The sequence below is a fragment of the Lampris incognitus genome, chromosome 1 (genome assembly GCF_029633865.1).
Source record: "Lampris incognitus isolate fLamInc1 chromosome 1, fLamInc1.hap2, whole genome shotgun sequence".
Classification (NCBI taxonomy): domain Eukaryota; kingdom Metazoa; phylum Chordata; class Actinopteri; order Lampriformes; family Lampridae; genus Lampris; species Lampris incognitus.
This window is the reverse complement of record NC_079211.1, coordinates 101,466,433-101,487,616: the sequence shown is the minus strand read 5'-3', so window position 1 is coordinate 101,487,616 and position 21,184 is coordinate 101,466,433. Positions and strand designations below refer to the sequence as shown.

General features: G+C 44.9%; 2 protein-coding genes across 4 annotated transcripts in view; one reads left to right on the top strand and one right to left on the bottom strand.

Moving 5' to 3' along the window:
* Positions 1 to 362: 362 nt before the first annotated feature.
* Positions 363 to 7,442, top strand: zgc:101858 (uncharacterized protein LOC449555 homolog). The gene is made up of 8 exons (XM_056275730.1): positions 363 to 452; positions 631 to 801; positions 3,250 to 3,428; positions 4,776 to 4,869; positions 4,952 to 5,021; positions 5,111 to 5,147; positions 5,348 to 5,411; positions 7,151 to 7,442. The coding sequence occupies exons 1-8, from the start codon at positions 429 to 431 to the stop codon at positions 7,307 to 7,309; spliced, it is 798 nt and encodes a 265-aa protein (XP_056131705.1). The 5' UTR covers positions 363 to 428; the 3' UTR covers positions 7,310 to 7,442.
* A 1,439-nt stretch (positions 7,443 to 8,881) lies between these two features.
* The window catches only part of col27a1b (collagen, type XXVII, alpha 1b), a 98,916-nt gene continuing 86,613 nt past the window's right edge, over positions 8,882 to 21,184 (bottom strand). For all 3 annotated transcript variants that reach the window (XM_056275701.1, XM_056275711.1, XM_056275718.1), the window contains 11 exons: positions 20,902 to 20,964; positions 19,949 to 20,002; positions 19,796 to 19,831; positions 19,251 to 19,268; positions 19,094 to 19,129; positions 18,923 to 18,949; positions 18,756 to 18,821; positions 17,670 to 17,838; positions 17,450 to 17,559; positions 9,588 to 9,806; positions 8,882 to 9,445 (listed from right to left, as the gene is read on the bottom strand). In XM_056275701.1, the coding sequence (XP_056131676.1) occupies positions 9,299 to 9,445; positions 9,588 to 9,806; positions 17,450 to 17,559; positions 17,670 to 17,838; positions 18,756 to 18,821; positions 18,923 to 18,949; positions 19,094 to 19,129; positions 19,251 to 19,268; positions 19,796 to 19,831; positions 19,949 to 20,002; positions 20,902 to 20,964 (945 nt within the window). In that variant the 3' untranslated portion in view covers positions 8,882 to 9,298. The remainder of the gene's footprint in view (positions 9,446 to 9,587; positions 9,807 to 17,449; positions 17,560 to 17,669; positions 17,839 to 18,755; positions 18,822 to 18,922; positions 18,950 to 19,093; positions 19,130 to 19,250; positions 19,269 to 19,795; positions 19,832 to 19,948; positions 20,003 to 20,901; positions 20,965 to 21,184) is intronic.

The window sequence follows — 21,184 nt, the reverse complement described above, 5'->3', positions numbered from 1 at the left end:
GAGGGGCATTTGAAAAATATGAGGGGGGGGGCAAAACGGAGGCGAAGCCTAGGGCCCATTAACGTCATGATCCGGCCCTGTATACAAACGTTACACGGCATATTTGTATCTTGCAGCTCGTGCTTGTACAGGAATGTTTGTTAAGAAATGAATTTGCAGAAATAAACCAAACTCACCAAAATCCCTCAAGTTTCACAATTTATTGTCCCGCTTCTTGATTTTATTATTATGATAAGTCATAATACTTTTCCATTTTTGTTACTCCACAAAGCGAAACTGCAGACGTTGCGCTCCGGTCAAAACTACAAGTCAGTCGCTCTATGATGACGTAACTCACATGCGTAATCACAGTTGGACAAGAGCAGCCTGCTCCATTGCGGCTCCGTCTCCACGTCAGTCAACGATATATTCAAACACTGACAGAAGTTATGGCTGCAGATGACGCCTTCAAAGTGAGTTTCTTTTCGCAGAGTGCACGCGGTTATATTAACCCTCTGTCGGCTGTCTTAACGTTTGGTTTTCATAGCTGCCAAACGTTGAATTCAGAAGAAATCTTGATCGGTGCCGTGTGTCCCCCGTATGCGCGGTACATTCTGGACTCAGGTGTTTCTGTCTTCCGCGTCTTCTCAGGTGTCCTCGTTGAAGGACAAAGTGACGCTGATCACAGGAGCCAGTTCGGGCATCGGGGCAGGAACCAGCATCATGTTCGCCAAACTCGGTGCTCTCTTGGCCTTAAATGGGCGCGACGTGGAAAACCTCGGCAAAGTGGCGAAACAGTGCCGGGAGTGCGGGGCGGCGGAGGTACACACACACCGCTCCACGGGAGCCCCACGGCACGACAGGGAGCGTGTCGCCAGTCATAAGTAACGTCACAGCTGGGCTTTAGGTCGCAGACACGAGTCCCAAGCCTAATGCAAAACGCTGCCTATATCTATTATGCCATCGTTTTACAAAGTTAAGTAACACCAGCAACAATAATTAACATATGTTGCTAATATTTGCAAATCCCTCCAAAACACAAAACAAAACAAAAAAACACACACAACAAAAAAACACTTTGTTCCATTGCAAGTGGCTTGTTGCTATGTGGAGGCCGGAGTTGATTGAACAATTTTCACTCTGCCGTATTTCTGTGGCATCCATTATCCACTATCCATTATCCACTATCCATTATCCACTATCCAAGCCCCTTATCTCAGTTGGGGTCGTGGGATGCTGGAGCCTATCCCAGCAGTCATTGGGCGGCATTTCTGCGGCATAATTTATGTTAAAATGTTGTAACCAGTTAAGTGATTTGTAATTAAAGTCATATGTATACGTGCCCACCAGCCTCATCGTGGGGTTGGTTGGCACAACGTTAAAAATGCTGCAGATACAAAACAATGAAGGAACCAACAGAAACATTTTGAACATTTAATTCAAACAAGAACCAGAAAGCGTGAACACGTAATAGAATATCTGCCCATTTTTGAAACCAAATATAATTTTTAAGCAATTCATCAGTAGGAATATCTAATTACTTTTGCCATTGACCATTCAAAATAATAATGATTAACAATATAAACATTGTTTTTAATCTTTCAAAATACCCCCAACAAAATACACATTAACAGTTACACGTTCATGAACAAAACTTATCATTAAAAAATTGGTCATTAAAAAACTTTTTCTTAAAAACTTTTTACAATGCACATTGTCCCCATAATGTGACAATGTGCATTTAGTTTTAAAATGCACAGCCATGAACCGACACTAGGCCTACTGTTATTTCTCCTTGCCCCTCTCTCCCTTTCTGTGTGTGTGTGTGTGTGTGTGTGTGTATAAACCCATGCACATGTGGATCAGTGTGTGTGACTGGTCTCAATCTGACTGAGTCACAAGAGGATACTGGCAGTGGTACTGGGAGTGGAGTCGGGTAGTCTACAACTCATGTGCCCACTTTTTACACACATAACAACACTGAATCCAGAATTCCCTTGGCTGGCTTTTGGAGAAGGGCTCGACACACACAAGACAGCATTCCTCGTCTGACTCTGATGGTGACTCACACCTTCTCTTTTTGGCAGCAGGGGCTTTGAACTTTGGAGCTTTGGGTGGTTTCTTGCTTTTTTTGGACGTTTTTTTTCCCTTTGGCTTTTTTTTGAAGAGCCTCTGTTTTGCATTTTCTTTCTCCTCCTCCAGATCTTTCTTTACAGGTGTGTCTGTCAGAATGGCTGTTTACTTTTTCCTCCTGACAGCACCTCCCACTTTTCTAGGCCCAGCTTTGGGGAAAGGCATCAGCTCCTCAGGGAAAACCCTCCCAGTGCTGCTGGGTCTGGCTCAGCATTGTCCCCGTTGGGGTAGAGTTGTGGCACAGCATTGTCCAGGTTGGGGTGGAGCTGTTGCACAGCATTGTCCCCATTGGGGTGGAGCTGTGGCACAGCATTGTCCAGGTTGAAGTGGAGCTGTTGCACAGCATTGTCCCTGTTGGGGTGGAGCTGCGGCACAGGGGTTGGGTTTGCCCAGTGTGTAATGTAGGATGGGGCGAAATCCTGATCAGAAAAGATGTCCCCCCCCCCCGTTGCTCAGAGCCCTGCCTGGATGGTTGCCTGGGTTGCAGCTGCCAGATATGCTGTGGCAACAATCCCAGTCACATCATAGATGGACATGGTTTTGCCCGGATTTGTCAGCGTCCACCTATGGCATGCTGTATTTATGTGCCTCTGTTTGGATATTTCTAAACATTTCTTGTTGATAGGGACACTCTGATGACAACTGTTGAAATCAGATGTTGATGAAATCAGCTGTTAGAAACCGAACAATACAGATGAGGGAGTGGTCGTGTGGTAAATAAAACGTGGCTCTCAGCCAATCAGATTGCCTGATCACAAACCTGCCATATTTGACTTGCTGTTGCACTCCTGTTGACACAATGCAGCTTTTACAGCTTTAAGTCACGCTTTCATAAACTATCAGCAAACAAGATTCGTCCTCTTCTGGCGATTTGTAACCTTAATCCGCACATGTAACATAACAGTCGGTAGGACCACTTTATAGGTAGGATGAAATGTTAAACGCTCCATGTCTTCACTGTTTATGTATTAAAGCTCTTCATCAATTGAACTATTACTGGCCTCGGCGTATTAGGGATATATGAAAAATTCATAAAAATTATGTCAGAGGTTGAGCATTACAGATGTTATGGGTATGGCATTATGGATACGAAACTCAGCAAAGTCACTGTTGGTAAAATGTGTTGTGATCTTGCAGCCCTTGCTTGTTCCTGGAGATCTAACTGATGAAGAGACGGTGAAGAGGACCGTGGAAATGACTATCGCTCACTTCGGCCGGTTGGATGTCCTGGTCAACAGCGCTGGTATCCTGGCCATGGGCAGCATTGAGACAGCAGACCTCGCTCAGTATGACCGAGTGATGAACGTCAATGTCAGGTGAGATTTTTAGCCTTGCTGTAGCCGGACCCTACTTCAAGGAGAAGGGTCTGGCTGAACCCATTACCGAAGTCGGATAATGAGATAAACAGGGAGGGTATTTCTGTGTTGAAGGAAACAATCACTAGTCTTGTGGACGGGACTTCTGGCGACTGTCCTCCAAAATAACATCAAGTTGCAAATTCTTTTTTTCTTTTTCTTTTTTGGATTTTCCCCAATTGTACTTGCCCAATTACCCCACTCTTCCAAGCTGTCCCGGTCGCTGCTCCACCCCCTCTGCCGATCTGGGATGGGGGAGGCTGCAGACTACCACATGTCTCCTCCATACATGTGGAGTTGCCAGCTGCTTCTTTTCACCTGACAATGAGGAGCCTGACAGTGAGGAGTATCACCAGGGGGATGTAGCATGTGGGAGGATCATGCTATTCCCCCCAGTTCCCCCTCAGTCCCAAACAGGCGCCTCCACCGACTAGAGGAGGCGCTAGTGCAGCAACCAGGACACATACTCACTCCCACCCGCAGACACAGCCAATTGTGTCTGTATGGATGCCTGACCAAGCCAGAGATAACACGGGGATTCGAACCGACGATCCCCGTGTTGGTAGGCAACAGAATAGACCGCTGCGACACCTGGACGCCTTGGTTGCAAATTCTATATTGTAGAACATGTGAGTTACAGGTTGGCGATTTGGAGAGATGAGCAATGTGGAAGACTCCTGACAAAATACCATCCAGAAATGTTGCATTTGTCGACTTTGTGTCTGTACCTCGTCTTTAAAACTACATTCTATTCAATGGTATTGTAGAAATTAGCAAGACACTATGGATTTAAAAGAACTTACCAGCCCATTAGAGATAAGGTTGTGACAGTAACTCCCCACAGATGAAGGGATATAGTTGGATAAAACATGCATTGTGGCCATTTGACAAACAGGCAAGGACGTTGTGTGTTTGCTACATATTCTTTGCAAATCTGTGCTAAAGCTGACAGTGCAATGATTTTTTTCTTTTTTGTAGTCCTCCATACTGAAAAGTTCTTAGTGTTGCTTTCGGATGTCGAAAATTGTAACACATTGCGCTCGGAGAGGAAAGCGCGGGATATGTTCGACCAGATTTGGTCAGCACCAATCCAAGCATGATACGAGTTTCTCCCATTCTTTAGGCTAGACTTGTTGAGATTTAAGTAAATTACAGACACAGGGAAGAATTGTAACACCGACATCTTAATATATAGAAAATACAAAAAAACTGTGATTTGGTGCTCATGCTTTAAGCACAATTGTTGCCATGATGTACTTGGTCTATTTTCACGTAAAATATTGCCCTCCTTCTATTTCTGTATTCCAGATCCGTTTTCCATTTGACTCAACTATGTGTGCCCCACCTGATTAAGACCATGGGCTCCATCATCAACGTATCAAGTGTCAATGGACAGAGATCTGTGGGTATTCGCGCTGGCCATGTTTCTCTTTATATCCTCACTTTGTTAAGAGCACTTAGTAACTGTGTATTCCTTCCCATAGTTTGGTGGTGTCCTGGCCTATTGCATGTCAAAGTCAGCCATCGACCAGTTCACACGCTGCACAGCACTTGGTAAGGGACAAGTTTTTCTCCGAAGTATCAAGATGATCACCAAGGCACCTCAGTGTGTGCAAAGACACATGACTGTGTTTTTATTTCAGAGTTGGCATCCAAGCAAGTGAGAGTGAACTCTGTCTGGTAAGTGCACTTGATCTGTCATTGCATCACTCAAGTAAGCTCATTCACGCAGTTCCTCTTCTTCTAAGGGCACACCACTCACTTTACCCAGAAAAATAATCCTCAGTATACTGTTCAAAATTAAGTGAAATTACTTTTGTGGTTAATTATCTGGATTGTCTCTACTATGATGTTAATTTGTTAACTTTCCACCCAACTAGCCCTGGCGTGATCATCACAGATGTCCACAAGAGAGCTGGACTGGATGAAGAGCAGTATGTTAAGGTGAGCCGGCCTTCATCAGTACAGTATTTGATGCAGATATCCCTTCTGCTATATGGGGGTTTTGAGCCTTGCTTGGGTGTTTGAGAATGGGGGCATGTCACTTGATGACATCTGCCCTCGAAGGTGATTCATAGACCTCTAAAGTGATGCGTCATTTTGATGCCCTAGTGTGGCACACCGGATCCATCCATTTGTCAACTCAGTGGAATAATGCACTGGGGTGTGAAAAGATTGCCTTTGACTACATCCAGTGTTATTTTTAGACAATTTTCCTAGGATAATGCCACAATTATACATTTATTTATGAAATTCTCTCCCGAATTGTTTCTGGCCAATTACCCTGCTCTTTTTGAGCCATCCCGGTCGCTGCTCTACCCGTTCTCTGCCAATCTGGGGGGGAGCCCTGACTGACCAGAGGAGGCGCTAATGCAGCGACCAGGACAAATACCTACATCTGACTTCCCACCCACAGACATGGCCAATTGTGTCTGTAGAGATGCCCGACCAAGCCGGAGGTAACACGGGGATTCGACCCGGCGATCCCGTGTTGGTAGGCAACAGAATAGACCGCTACACCACCCGGCTGCCCTTACATTTCTTCATTTGTTGAAATAAATTCCAATGGGCTTTGAAGTCGCAATAAATAAAAAATGAAAGAATTGCTAACATTACCTGTCAGCATAATTTAACTGTCCATTTCTCGGCTTTGTTGCAGGGTTGAGGGTCATTTAAGCATGTAAGGGCTTCACCATGGGTCGGTCATCTACACATACAGCATTCAGCACATTTTAACGACATTAACAACTGGCAATCAGCATCATGAAGTCGCATTCATTTTTCCATAGACAACAAATTGAATGATTTTGGGTGTGCACAGATTGACATCACCACTTGAGAAGTCTGTTAAAGTAGGCCCGAGACACCTCCAGAAGGCCCGGCTATAGTAAGCCAGCGGTGAATGCAGCAACAGAAACGTCCCCCAGGTAGCAACACAACAGGGCTGTTCCGCCTCAGCTGTTAGTTCAGTGTGTCTCGGTTTCCTCCTGTGTGTTGTGTGACTTATCTATCGTCTCCTCTTTTGGTACAGTGAGTTCTTTAAGATTAATCCCCATTCACCACTGCAGACCTGCCAAGTCTCCCCCTTCTCCCAGCAGACTTGCATTTCAGCCATCAAATTTCCCAGTCTCACAACCTAACTTAAACAAGCAACATTACATTCTTAAACATGTTGGAGACAGTAGATTATTTGGCAGGAGTGACTACTAAAGTGTTTAAAAATAACTTGAATTATCAAAACCAATTTGTAATTTCACACCCTAAGCATTTGTTTTTCTTGAAAGTGGTTGCATACCATTAACTTTGCAGAAATTCTGCCATTTTGCATTCAGACAAAAAGCTAGACTACATATTTACATGTATGACTTTAACTGCATATGAGCATGTCAGAGGACCTAGCAAGAATTCATTTTTATCCCATTTTAGAGGACGAGAGCAGATCTTGATGTCCATACTGAATCCAAGATGACATGGCTTCATATTCTCACCCAAACCATTGTGGCTATAGCTTTGATTTCTCTGCCATCCCTCTGCTGTAACCTCATCAGTATTTTTAGTTGTCTTCAGTCTTTGCTGTGAATCATTTTTGTAAACACTTTTCCAAAAGTGTTTACAAAAAACAAAAAAAAAAGGCTTCTGAATTCCCCTCTGCAGTCCGTTTCTCTATCTTTTTGCTCCACCAGTTCTTGGAGAAGTGTAAGCAGACCCATGCCCTTGGCCGACCAGGGGAGGTAGAGGAGGTGGCCCATGCCATTGCCTTCCTGGCTTCCGATGCCGCCAGCTTCATCACTGGGGTCAACCTGCCAATCGATGGTGGCCGCCATGCCATGTGCCCAAGATAATACCCATCATCTTCCCTTTCTCAGCCAATAATACACAACTTTGAAAATAATAGTAATAAAAAACCTCTGAAAATCCCATGGATGCCAGTGAAATGAAATGAGAAGGCCAGTTAAATAAAAGATGTCTTCACACGGCCCTGTGGTCCTGATTAGAAGTATGAGGAGCCGCATCACTTCAAGGATGCGATGTCTCTCCATGTTTCCAGTAGCAGCAGCTCAGACGTTGCAATGTGGCCATGCACCGGGTACAAACCAGCCAACGTGCACTGAGTACAAACCAGCCAGTGTGCACCAGCAAAACCGGGCAGTTAAAATCCACTGCATTCTCTCCTCGTGCCAATTTTTGCTTTTCCCTGTCGGCTTTAAGGGTTCTGTTTTTTCTTTTTCTTTCATAAAACATTCAAATCTTACTCGTTAATTAAAGTTCAAAGCATTTATTGGATTGCCTGTTCAATCATCAGGTGTTCCTTGTGGAGCGTGAAATACAAATGAACTTTGCGCTCCACAGATGTAAAGGTACTGCGGTCGCGTATGAAGGTGGTCACGGGTTGTGTTTGGATGTCATCTGACCTCATGGATTCCTTTTTTTTTAGGTAACAGTATCAATAGTAAGAAATAAGGGGTGGGAATAAGTCCCAAATGTACAGTTTCATTGTTCAGTACAGTTTAATTATAAAAAAAAAGCAAAAATCTTTGAACTCTAAAATATTTGAGCCTCCAGATGAACAAATATGATCTATCAATACTATTGAATGTATGGCTGGTTTGGAATAGGAAAACCCCATGGGAATTTAAATTAAAATTTAAATAGCGTCCACTGTATATAATAAAGGTTGCATAATTATACACATTTACATTCTGAACGTGTAAAAACAGAACTAACTTAACTTATAATGTCACACTCATACAAAAGAATATTGAAAATGTTGCAAAACGCTAGCTTGAAAAAGATAATTTAGTGAATTTGGCCTCTGTATACAAACTGTACAGTCTTCCCTTTTTTCTCTTTTTTTTTTAAGTACAAGTACGTATGTAGCTTTGCTGAGAACTGGCTGGACTAAATCGTATGAAAAGTGTCAGCGATCGCAGCACCAGGTGCCACCTCCACTTCATCCCGGACGACGCTCCCAGGCGCTGCCGTGTCCGTCGTGAGATGAATTGAAATGAGAGGTGTAGTTAAGAGGTAGCATCTTGACACTCGCTTTTCTCGGGTCACGATGTGGGGAGGACCACACGGGTCGGTGTGACGGTAGTCCTTTACCCCAGGGTGTCTCAGCGTTGGACAGTTGCACAAAGTCTCAAAAGGCTTGCCGGGAGACGGTGCATCTGTGCATCCCGGCCACACTGGATATACCTGAATGTAGTGATACGACGTCGAGATCTGCCCGTTCACCTGAATATTTTTTTTTTTGTTTTGAAAATGCTGCGGAACAATTACTATTGCACTTTATATTACAATATACAGTACATATACATGTATAAATACATTATTTAAAAAGATGTAACATTAAAATAAGGAGTTATTGCATTTGCAGATATTAATGTTCTGTATTTCCGCCCAGATGTCTTGTGAATTTTGGGAAGGTTTTGTGTAAATGGGTTATCAGACCTTTAAGGGAATATGTTACAACATGGTCCAAAAAGAGATGACAGAAATGAGACCATTATATTACTCCTTCCATTCTGGGCATCCAGACCTTGTATTAAAGAAACAAGTCTCTGAAAAAGAAGAGCTTATTATTTTCCAATGGGCGGACTAAGGCCAGAAGTCTCTGTTATCTCTGCAGTGCCTCTTACTCCTCTTTCTTTTCGCTCTCTCTCTCATGCTCTCCCTTCCCTCCTGTTCCTGCAGTCCAAGCATATCACACAGAGAGGGATGTGGGGCTCTTTTTTTACTCCGGAAACCTAGAGAAGCACCAGTCTCCCCTTTCCATCCTCCCCGCAGCGCAGTCACTCCTTTGAGGAGCATTGAAGGGCTCCCACAGGGCCCTATAAGAAGCACACCGGTCCAACCTCCAGGTGGTAGTGTGAGCCAGACTCTGTCGCAGGCAGGTTGTATACATCCACTATGGGGAGTAAGTGTGGGTCCTGGGTCTGGAAGACAAAATGGGTCTGATGCCAGCGGCCATCTTTGATCTGAAAGACAAGGTTGTGTCACGTTACATGGTAAAAAATATGACTGCGTAGGTTGTGACAAAACAAGAGAATGAAGGTGTATTTTGGAGTGATGGCTTCCAAACTGCATACAATTCAAGATGATGCTATCTAATTCACATACCCAGCAATCATCCCTGGGAATGATGGGTTCGAGAAGGTCCCCGGCCTGAATCTTCTCGCCGCTCCAGGCCTTAAAACTCACAGCCTTTGGTGAAGGTCGCAGGGATGGCCCCGTTGCCCACACTGGGGTGTTGAAGCAGTGGATGGTGATGTGCTGCACTGCGTCCGAGCTCAGGAGGTGGAGGAAGTTCATCTGGATACGACCCACACCTATGTCCAACTGTAGAAAGAAACACACTTCTATCAGTCCGTATAACTGGTTACCAGAGATCATACAACACGCTGTGGCCTTCTCATGCTCACACTGCATGTTTCCATCCCAACGTTAAACAAATTTCAAGTTAACTTTTGAGAAGTTTGAAAAACAAATAATTTCAATCGCTTAAATTTCCCCGAAACAGTGGAACAAGAATTATTTGCTGTTGGAGACATTTTTAAAAACACATTTCCATTCTCTTTATTGATGACAACTTCTCTCTCCAAAGACCATAAAACATTTTGTGGTGTTCAGGGAGAGCTTTTGTTATGCAGGTGTTTTCTGATCCATTTTTCTCAAGTCGCATCTTAAAAACCGATGCGATCTTCAACCTCCAAACAGCTGTACGAATTGTAAATAAAACCGCTTACAGAGAATCAACACATATGCTTTTTAATCAAACTAAAAGCACTAAAATGTAAAGATTTGGTTGATTTTGAAACTATACAGATTGATGAATCAAAAATTACATATTAGCATCCAAGGGATGTTACGACTGAGAGAAAATAAACAGTTTGAGAGGAACCTGTATATTCAAAACTCCACCGGGAAGGACTGATGTAAACCATCCCTGTGGTAAAGCCGAGGGAGCTAGTTTAGTTTGTGGAATAACTGCAGTGATGAGCTGAAAACACGTGGTACTTTATCTGAACTAGAAAGACTCGTCATCAACAAAATACGGAGCAGTTATGAGATTTTTCTTCTTTTTTTTGTTCTGTCCGAATGAGTTGATTTGTTTGAGTTGACTTGAGACAGATATCACAGACACTCGTGGCTGTAAATTAAACTGTCCTTTTCTATTATAGACTTCTTCTTTCGGCTTATTCCCTGTTTGTCAGGGGTCATCACAGCGGATTTTACAGTTTCCATCAGTACCCGGTGAGGGCACAGCACCAATGGCGGTCATTATTAACCTGGGTCTTGACTGATCCGGTGTGAGGGCTTGATCTACTCGCCCTACCGGATGTGCTCGGGGTCCTGCGACTACAGATGACATCACTACTTCACGCGTTATGATTGGGGTAGGGGCTCTGGTCGGGGCTAGTTCAGGTTTTTTTTGTTAGGGGGGAGGCTAGTTCAGTGTAGGAACAGCGGGAAACAGTGGATTGAAGTTAGACGTAGCTCGGCCCTTCGGCCCTCGCACCTTTACAAACCAACTCTATGTCAACGTGGATTGCAAAAAAACACACACAGCTAAATAACTATACGCTAGCTAGCGACATAATCGGTGACGTCACATGTAGTCGGAGGACCCCGAGTCGTGCCTGAGCAGAAATGGAACCCACACAGTATAAAGGCGCCGGCAGCCGTAATCCTGTACGCCGTGCGTGCATTTTTTTTACGATGTTGTTAGTTTTTACATTCTATCTTTAAAATAAAATTGTGACAACAGCAGATCCTGTCTGGATTCTCTTTTATTGAATAATGTGCTTGAGATGCATTTTTGGCTGCGTCCACTCACTGACGTCACCCTAAACCACTCGCGCCGTTTGACGCCAATACATTTGAAGGCCGATGACGTCTGGCGTTGACGTCACTGGCTACAGGTCATTGCGTGATCAAACATTTCTGGCGCTTAATGATGACGTTGGGCAATGTTGGATTTGGCTTAGCGGTAACGGTATCTTGTGTGTTAGCCGTAGACCGTATAAAATAGGTGTTAGCAAGCAAATAAGTAGCCTAGAAATGAGCAAACGAAAACAATTGAAAAATGTTCAGGCTTTTGAAAATAGAAAGCGAGCTATCATACGCAGTGAAGATTCTGCCGAGAGCAGCACGAGCATTGAGTCTGCTGACGTTAGTGCTGCTAGTGCTAGCATTGCGACAGAAGCTAGCAGCCAGCTACCCGTCCATGAGCCACACGCTTTGCAAAGTGATGAGCCCCGGGAGGAGTTTACTGATGTGCACAGCAGAATTTCCTAATGTTGCCTTGGGAAAGAGCCAGTCTATATATTCCAAGTTAGATCGCTCACACCAACAAGCAGTAGAGCGCATCAAATATGGACACAAAGCAGCCATCGATCTAATCGCCGTTTGTGGACAGCAAAACACCCACTCGGGGCCACACGGATGAGCGTCGTAATTTTCAAGCGCTTCTGAAATATCGTGCTGAGGGAGACGAGTCGCTGAAACAGTAGTGTAACGTGCATGGATATGAGGACACGCTGGCCGCTAGGTGGCGGGTCTGACCCTTTAGTCGAGCGGTTAGCGATGTCTCCTGCGGTGCGGGCGATACGGGTTCGCTTCCCGGCCGTGGCAGTTCCTGTGGTTGCGTTGTCCCCCGAATTCGCTACATTGGTGTTAGAAGTGGGATGGAGCGATCGGAAGCGCATGCGCCCTGAGGCGTGAAGGAGCTGATATGCTTAAGCGCGGGGACGCGCTTCCCGAAGGGGGGGTAGTGTAACGTGCATGGATTAGAAGACACGTTGGCCGCTGGCTGGCGAATCTGATCCTTTTAGTCTAGCGGTTAGCGATGTCTCCCGCGGTGCGGGCGATACGGGTTCGCGTCCCGGCCGCGGCAGTTCCTGTGGTTGCCCCCCGAATTCGCTACAGTGTGTTGAAAATGCACCAGCTAACGCAAAAATACTGCAGTCATCGAATTCAGAACCAGCTGATCGAGATATGTGGAAAACAGATCCAAGACAAAATCCTCCGCAAATGCAGGGATGGCAAGTGGTTTTCCCCATTGGCTGATGAGACGGCTGATATTAGTAACGTTGAGCAAGTGGCCCTTGTAGTTTGGTACGTGGACTGTTGTGGCAGCTACTCAGGGCGAGAGGATTTTTTGGGGATTTGTTTTTCTACAGCTGACATTACAGGCGAGACCTTAACTCAGGGGTGTCAAACTCCAGGCCTCGAGGGCCGCAGTGTCTGCAGGTATTTGTTGCAACCATGCACTACACCACCCGATTAAACTAGTTACTTTCCCTCCTTGATCCAGGAGGTGAGCTAATTAGTTAAATCAGGTGGTGTGGTGCATGGTTGCAACAAATACCTGCAGACACTGCGGCCCTCGAGGCCTGGAGTTTGACACCCCTGCCTTAACCCAACTTTTGTTGAACAGATTGACAGAACTGGATTTAGAGCCTCTCATTTAGTTGGACAGGGGGTGTGATGGTGCTGGGAATGTCAGTGGACAGGTACAAGGCGTTCAAGCGTGCACCAGAGCACGGTACTCTGCTGCAGTTTGCCTAGCAGTTGTGCATTCAACTAAGATCCCTGTCGTTCGCAACACCCTGAACACTGTTCAAGAAATAGTGAGCTTCATTACAGCCTCCCCAAAGCGCTTACAGTGCTTATTGAGCAACAGTAGCAACAAGAAACGCCTCCAAAAGTTGTCTGATACACGCTGTTCTCGGCATGATATGTGTCTGTCTACTGTTATTGAAAAACTACGTTGACGTATTAACGACCTTGGCTGAGCTGAAAACTGAAAACAGACGGAGACGCCAAATAAAGTTCCGCAGCATCCTCGCTCACTCAAGCTTGGAGTCATTTGAATTCATCGCGTGCTTAATTATTACTCAGTCAGGAGCTGCTTCACCATCTAACGCAACTGAGCAGTGGCTTACAGAACCCGAACTGTGAATTCCCGATAGCCGCTCAGGTGGCTAGGGATCTTGTGACGGTGCTTTAGAGCAAACGACATAATCTACATACAGTGAAATGTGGGACAAAGCATGCTCTCTGGCTGTGAGTGTTGAAGTCACTCCATCATTGACTTGCATCGCCAAAACCCAAACCCAAAGGTCAAATACACCTGCCGCAAGCCCAGAAGACTGCTGGAGGAGAAACATTTTCTTGCCGTTCATCGACCACCTGACCACAGAGGTGAGGGACAGAGTATGCCTTGCACTGCCACGTCTTAAAGCCCAGTACCTTCTACCTGACAAATTGCCACTGTTGACAGACAGTTTATGGCAGGAGATAAAGGAGGTGTATGCTGTTTTGATGCCCAATGTTGACACGGCAGATGTGGAGCTTGAACTATGGAGGCAGCGCAATAGGCATACATCTGCCATTAGTGACATCTGCCAGGTTTCGGGATTAACTGCAGACTTCTACCCAAACCTTCTCATAACGATGCCTGTATATCCACTGTCAGTGCTGAGCTCTCCTTCAGCTTTTTACGTCGCTTGAAGACGTATCTCAGGAATACGATGACTGACAAGCGACTGAGTGGACCTGCGTGGATGAACGTCCATCATGATGTTGGAACTGATGCGGAGGCCGTTCTGCAAGAGTTTGATGCAACGGGGAGACACAGAATGAACTTCGAATAGGTAGGAATACTATTTCATTGTTATTTTCTCATCTGGCTTTTCGGATTGTTTCTTGTAGTAGTTTGGTCTGGCTGTTGCTGCATATTGTTCATATCTTCAGGCCTACCTGTTCTTATGATGATGCTGCTAAATGAGAAAATCCGTTGATTTAATGCACGTTTCTCTGGGCTATACGTATTGGAGCCTGTTATTTAGCTGGCTGTTGTTTTTCAGGCCTGTCGGCTGGTCTTTGAAATGCTTGCGGAAGGCTAATCAGAGGTTTGTGGTGGTGGTGGGGTATTGGTAACGTTAGTGCAAAATTTTACTTCGGATGCCCTTCCTGACACAACCACTAACCCTATGGACAGGGGGCGCAGGTAAAGCTCTGGATGCCATCCCAGTATTCATGGACTTGCGCCCATGCCTGTCACCACTTTCTATTATTATTATTATTATTATTATTATTATTATATCTATTCTGCGATCCTGTTACCATTTTCTATTATAGACTGTTATCTATTGTAAAGTGCATGGATAAGTAGACACGTTGGTCCTATACTAACGGGTCGGACCCTTTAGTCGACTGGTTAACGTTGTCGCTTGCGGAGTGGGAAACACGGGTTAGCGTCCCGACTGTGGTGGTTCTTGGGCTGCCCCTCTAATTCGCTACACTATTATCAAGGTGTCATGCATAGCATAAGGATGGTGAGGAATAAGAAGACGTCAAAGACCTAGCTCTTTAATGAACACCTCCACACCTGATGGTATTGATAAAAAATACAAACAAAACAAAAAACACTTGTATGCTCCCGTATCAGACTTGAGCCTTTTGTTGTTGTTGTTGGCATTCCTTGCTATTGTTGTCTCCTGACTAGATCCTTGCTTGTGTTGCATTCATTGTCAGATGTACGTCGCTTTGGATAAAAGCGTCTGCTAAATCAAATCGTAACATTGTAATAAGGGGATAGGACTAGAACATTTCTCAACTTACCCCTTTTGAACATGATCAGTATTATTTCAGTTGCTTATTTACCGCTTGTATGTTGCTTATTATTTTGTTTGTTTTTATTGCTTATATGTTTAACATATTGTAACGTGCATGGATAAGTAGACACGTTGGTCCTTTACTAACGGGTCAGACTCTTTAGTCAACTGGTTAACGTTGTCGCTTGCGGAGTGGGAAACACGGGTTCGCGTCCCGGCTGTGGCGGTTCCCGGACCGCCCCCCGAATTCACTACAATATTCAATAAACATTTGTTGATTGATTGATTGGTTGATTTTCCCTTAGAATAACTTCCTCAGCTTGTGTTGTGTTCAGTTGGCGTATGGAGCAAATTTTTTTTGGTACGGAGCAATGTTTTGTTTTGTTTTTGTTTTCATTTGCTTTAGGGGGAGATCGCATGTGTGCATCTCTCTTGGTAGTTGTGTGTGCAGAATTAAGTGTGTTCAGAACCCAAAATGCTTGGTTACAACTATAAACTCTGACCTGCATGTCTGCTTTTCTCTTCCTGAATACAATACTTTATTTTTCCCTCTGTACAAAGGGAACTTCATAGAATTTCATATTTAATTCTGAATAACATTTTGTTGGCAGTGTTTCTTGTGTTCTGTAGTGTTTGCACATTTATAGACCGACTCTCTCCGCATATCAAATATGTAAGCATTGGTAACCGTCTCACAGGAGTGTGGTAAAGATGTAGCTGGTGCAGCATTTCCAATTCTGACTGATTCATTGTATATGAGATGAATTACAACACTGTCTTGCCCAACTCAAACCAGCGAGAGCAGGGCAGAAAACATGTATTATGCAGAAACCTCTTGTTTGGGAAAGCTGAATCTGTTCTTCATTTTGCAATCAGCAGTATGTCCACGTACGACCCCGTAGCTTACAGTAAGAAACTGATTAAGGGAAGATGTTTTCACGGCCTTTGTGCTGGTTTGTGACAATTACACAAGAAATCCCGGGTGCAAAATATTAAAATGATGCCAGATATGTTTAAAATTTTACAGGGCATCCGGGTAGCGAGGCAGTCTATTCCGTTGCCTAGCAGCACGGGGATCGCCTGTTCGAATCCCCGTGTTACCTCCGGCTCGGTCGGCGTCCCTACAGACACAATTGGCTTGTGTCTGCGGGTGGGAAGCCGGATGTGGGTATGTGTCCTGGTCGCTGCACTAGCGCCTCCTCTGGTCGGTGGGGGCGCCAGAGAAAAAGGAGGGGAAATTAAAAAAATTACATTGTATTGCCTAGCTAAGTAAAAGACTAAATGTGACATTAAAATGTGTCCTGGGTGGTCTGATCCCTAATGAACAGCTCTAAATACCGGCCTGGAAGCATGCAATGCATCCTCAAGACGTCTTGAGATTAAATCACTCGTGACAGATTTTCTGAGGTGGACTGGGGCACGTGTCCACATATGTAGTGTAGTCTGGACACAAATGTGTCTCTGTTCACATTGAAAGACCGCCTCTTCGCCTGTGTAAGCAGATTTAACTGGCCATGTGACCACCGGATTCCCAAGGGACGGGAGTCAGTTTCACCATCAGTCCCATGAATGGCAAAGGATCAAAAAAAAAAAAAAAAAGACAGGAGTGGTAATGATTGGAAAGATTAAAAAAAGTGAATTCATATTTTCTTATGTTTTCCTGAGTCTGAATGTTCTGGCCATTCTCTGTGGCTTCCAACTCCCTCCTTTCTTGTTTGCTTTGGTTTCATCCACTGCCAGTTGTGTGCAAGTTACAGTGAGGGGGGAAAATTGCCCAGACAGCAATATAATTTGCATGGAAATTAAGTTGGACAAACAAGAGGAAGGATGGCCAGAATCTCAAATCAAAATGCATTGCATAATAAGCCCAGTCTACCCGCCTAAAAAAGAAAGAAAGAAGTAATAATAAAAACAATAATAACAATAATAAATAAAATAATATTAATAATAATAATGATAAATGGGGGAATGGGACGGGAATCATTTTGTAAGTTCAGCTGGGCCAGGACAAGACGGGAGAATTTCCTTAACGTGTCGCAGATGGGAGTAATCTTGTGGGAGTGGGACAGGACGGCAGTGAAAATCCACTCTTGGCTCAGAACGACACTAGCAGCGGCAACAAAAATGTGGTATTGGAGATTGATGTCAGACTGTGACTGTATGTATTGTTTTAAGTTTGTGCACAAGCCCTGGTATATCACATAGACCAGAAGTGATGTATAGTTATTTGCATACTGAGCAGGGAGCCGAGATCTGACCAAGTGGCCATTTGAGACGCGTTAGAGGTGTACTGTAATGCCAGCCATCTGTCTCACCTAGATCGAGACAGTCTGTATCTGGATGCAGTCTGATGAGCCTCACCTTGGACACAGTGATGGGTTTAAGACAGGTCTGCCCTCCGCCAGTGAAGTTGCAGATCACCTCAATAGTGTCAGCTGAGCAACCGAGGTTTGGGTCAATCCAGTAAGTACCTTTTCAAAGAGGGGTGGGGGGAGATTCCTGGTCAACAAGGACAAACACGCAAAAGAAAAGGGAGTTGTGTAGGGTATGTTTGAAGGTTATTCTCATTCAGGCCCCTCACCATCATGCATCCTCTGTTCGCACTCCTGGAGATCCCGACAGATCCGGGCGGGGTTATCGCGGGTTCCCAGCGGGTTCTTCAGACTCTGGATGAGCGTGTTGAGCTGCTGCAGGGTCTTAAAGATCACTGTGCTCTGGTCCAACATGGGCAGGTCCATACTCTGGTAATTCTGAGAATGCAGACATTAAACAAGGCACTCAACATCACATGAAGACGGTAGTTTTGTAAATGTTTCAAAAAGTTGTTTTTTTTAATCATTCAAATTTTGATTTAAATTTTAGTACTTTTTAACCCTTGCTCATCAAACTCTGGTAAATTTATGTTGTACAAGATGTTTAACACTATATGATGTTGAGCATGACTGCAACAAAGATTTTAATTAACCCCCCACCTTTTCTTCCCCCCAATTGTATCCGGCCAAATACCCCACTCTTCCGAGCCATCCCGGTCTCTGCTCCGCCACCTCTGCTGATCCGTGGAGGGATGCAGACTACCACATGCCTCCTCTGATACATGTGGAGTCACCAGCCACTTCCTTTCACCTGACAGTGAGGAGTTTCACCAGGGGGACGTAGCGTGTCGGAGGATCACGCTATTCCCCCCAGTTCCCCCCTCCCCTGAACAGGTGCCCCGAATGACCAGAGGAGGTGCTAGTGCAGTGACCAGGACACATACCCACATCCGGTTTCCCACCCGCGGTAGGCAACGGAATAGACTGCCACACCACCCGGAAGCCCCAAGATGTTAGTGACATTTTAACTTAATTAAACTAGTTTTAACTTTTTAAATTTGCATAAACGTTTACCATTTCATTTTTGTTATCCTTAAACCTCTGACTCACATCGTTTTGTACCTTATGGTCTTTGTCAACTTCCAAGTCTATTCTTTTGTTCCTGCGGTGACCTCGTAGTGATTTGTTTTGTTGCCATGGCAATGTGCATTGTAAAATAGCAATGCTAATTTCTTTGGAGTGCTTCAAAGTGCTCCACATCAGCAATACTGCCAAAGAGTCAACGTCAGAAACAGTATTTCCTTCAGTTTTGTCTTCCCTAAAAAGGGAGTACTTTATTTTCCCCAAACGCTCACCTCTGATCTAAGTTTGGCATGGGAATCAATGATGACTTCAAAAGCAGCATCAAGAGGATCCTGTTTCTACCACAGGAGACAACAAAGCAGTGCGTTAACCGAGACTGTTCTTCATTTTCCTTTTTGTATTTATCTGTCCCGCTAATGAAAAAGGCAGTCGTACTTACAAATGCGAGGGGAGTACTCGGGAGCCCCTGCAAACCAAAGAGAGGAAGACAGCGGTATTTTAGCCTTAATGCAGCTTTTGACACCGAAAAACAAAAACCAAAAAAACAAGTAGCATGGATTTTCCCTTCCTGTGACAGGTATTTGTAAAATTCACAAAATCATGAACTTACTGGGGGTCCTGGTGGTCCACGAGGACCAGGGGGTCCCTGAAAAAAAAAGACACTTCTACGTTAAACTTCAAAACTATGTTCAACTTATTCTTTAAGAGGATTGACCGGTTCCTTCATCCTGGGCGGGATGTTCAGAGAGAGATGAATAATTTCTCACCCTTGGTCCTCGCACCCCCTGTTGGAGACGAGAGCAGAGGAAAGCAGCGCTCAGTGGGGAGCCATCATATCCCAAAATAATAGAACACGTGTGACTGTATTTTTTGCCGTAATATGAAAGGAAACCAGAACATCAGCGCACCATGTATATCTTCATTTAACTGGCACTGATTTTTTTATCCATGTTTAGATGAACTGTAGGTATTGACTTGCTTCCTTGCACACCACTTTGCAAGCCATATGAGATAGCTATATTGTAAAACAATAAATCCATAACGGCAAACTGTCATGCAATAGTAATGGACTTGTGAATTGTGCCAGAGTCCAATAGACATGTCTGCAGCAGACATTTATCAGCCTGATATGAATTCTGCTGCAGCTTAGTGTCATCCCGTGTGTAACTACAAATACTGGAGCACAATAGGAAATGAAAAGCGCTGTGGGCGAGAGAGGCTTGGCAGTGTGCTTGCCGCCATACTAAGTACTCTATTCTGTGCTCACACTACAAACAGGAAAAAAGGATTCATCAAAAGCAGTGCCACGCACCATCTCGCCCCGATTCCCTTTGTCACCTTGGGGTCCCTGAGAGTGTGAGAGAGAGAGAGAGAGAGAGACAGAGAATGACTCCATCACTGTCAAATATAAAGAGGTTGCGTTGACATGATGTATGAGAGCTGAAATGGGAGGTGAGATACATACGGGGTGACCACTGGGGCCAATGATGCCAATAGGGCCCAGAGCCCCATCCATACCCTGGAGGACAAATGAGAGACATTAGTGACATGGGATTAATTTCATAACTGCGCCTGTTTAGTGAAGTCAGAGGGAGAAAAAATGTGACACTTGAAATAAAATAATTATCCAAAATGATGGATAACCAAAATCTTGGTGTTGACTGTGTCCCAAAATATAACTTCATTGGGGGGTGTAACTCTGTACAATGAGGACATGGAATCCCCCCCCCCCCGCCTTACCCCATCCACCCACCTCCACTTAGCATTTGGCTGACTGAAAGCTCGTGTAGCTGTGCAGATGGATTGCTTAATGGAGAACAGTTGACTGCTGGTGAATGGAGAGAAATGGAAAGAAAGAGTCCTTTTTTTCCTTTTTTAATTTTTCTCCCAGTTGCATCCTGTCAATTACCCCACTCTTCTGAGCTGACCTGGTCGCTGCTCCACCCCCTCTGCCGATGCGGGGAGGGCTGCAGACTACCACATGCCTCCAGCTGCTTCTTTTCACCTGACAGTGAGGAGTTTCGTCAGGGGGACATAGTGTGTGGGAAGATCACGCTATTTCCCCCCCCCCCCAGTTCCCCCTCCTCCCTGAACAGGCGCCACGACCGACCAGAGGAGGCGCTAGTGCAGCAACTAGGACACGTGCCCACATCCGGCTTTCCACCTGCAGACACGGCCAATTGTGTCTGTAGGGACGCCCGACCAAGCCAGAGGCAACATGGGGATTCGAACCAGCGACCCCCGTGTTGGTAGGCAATGGAATAGACCTCTATGCTACCCTGACGCCCGAAAGAAAGGTATTCCTGACTAAATTCCCACAAAAAGGTTTATAAGAACTGGAAAAGTTAGTGGCACAGAGTTTAATGTCCATTGCATTGGATGAGATCCTGTGTGCTGTAGTCCGCCTATTCACCTTACCATCAAGCCACGAGGTCCTTTGGGTCCCTGTATTCCTGCTGGGCCTGTGTCTCCCGGAGGTCCCTAGAGAGATGCAAACATATGTTTTTTTTCCACTGTTGCAGACAAGGCCACACAAGGTCAAAGTTCACACCAGTGTGTGTGGGTGCTGGCTTTAAAATGTGAAGAGTAGTTTTCCTTGCTCTACACCGGTCACATGGTTCCGTTTCCTAACGGTGAATTCAGAAGTGTAAATATAATAGCGATTCATGGGAAGAGAACCAATACTGGCAACTTGAAACTG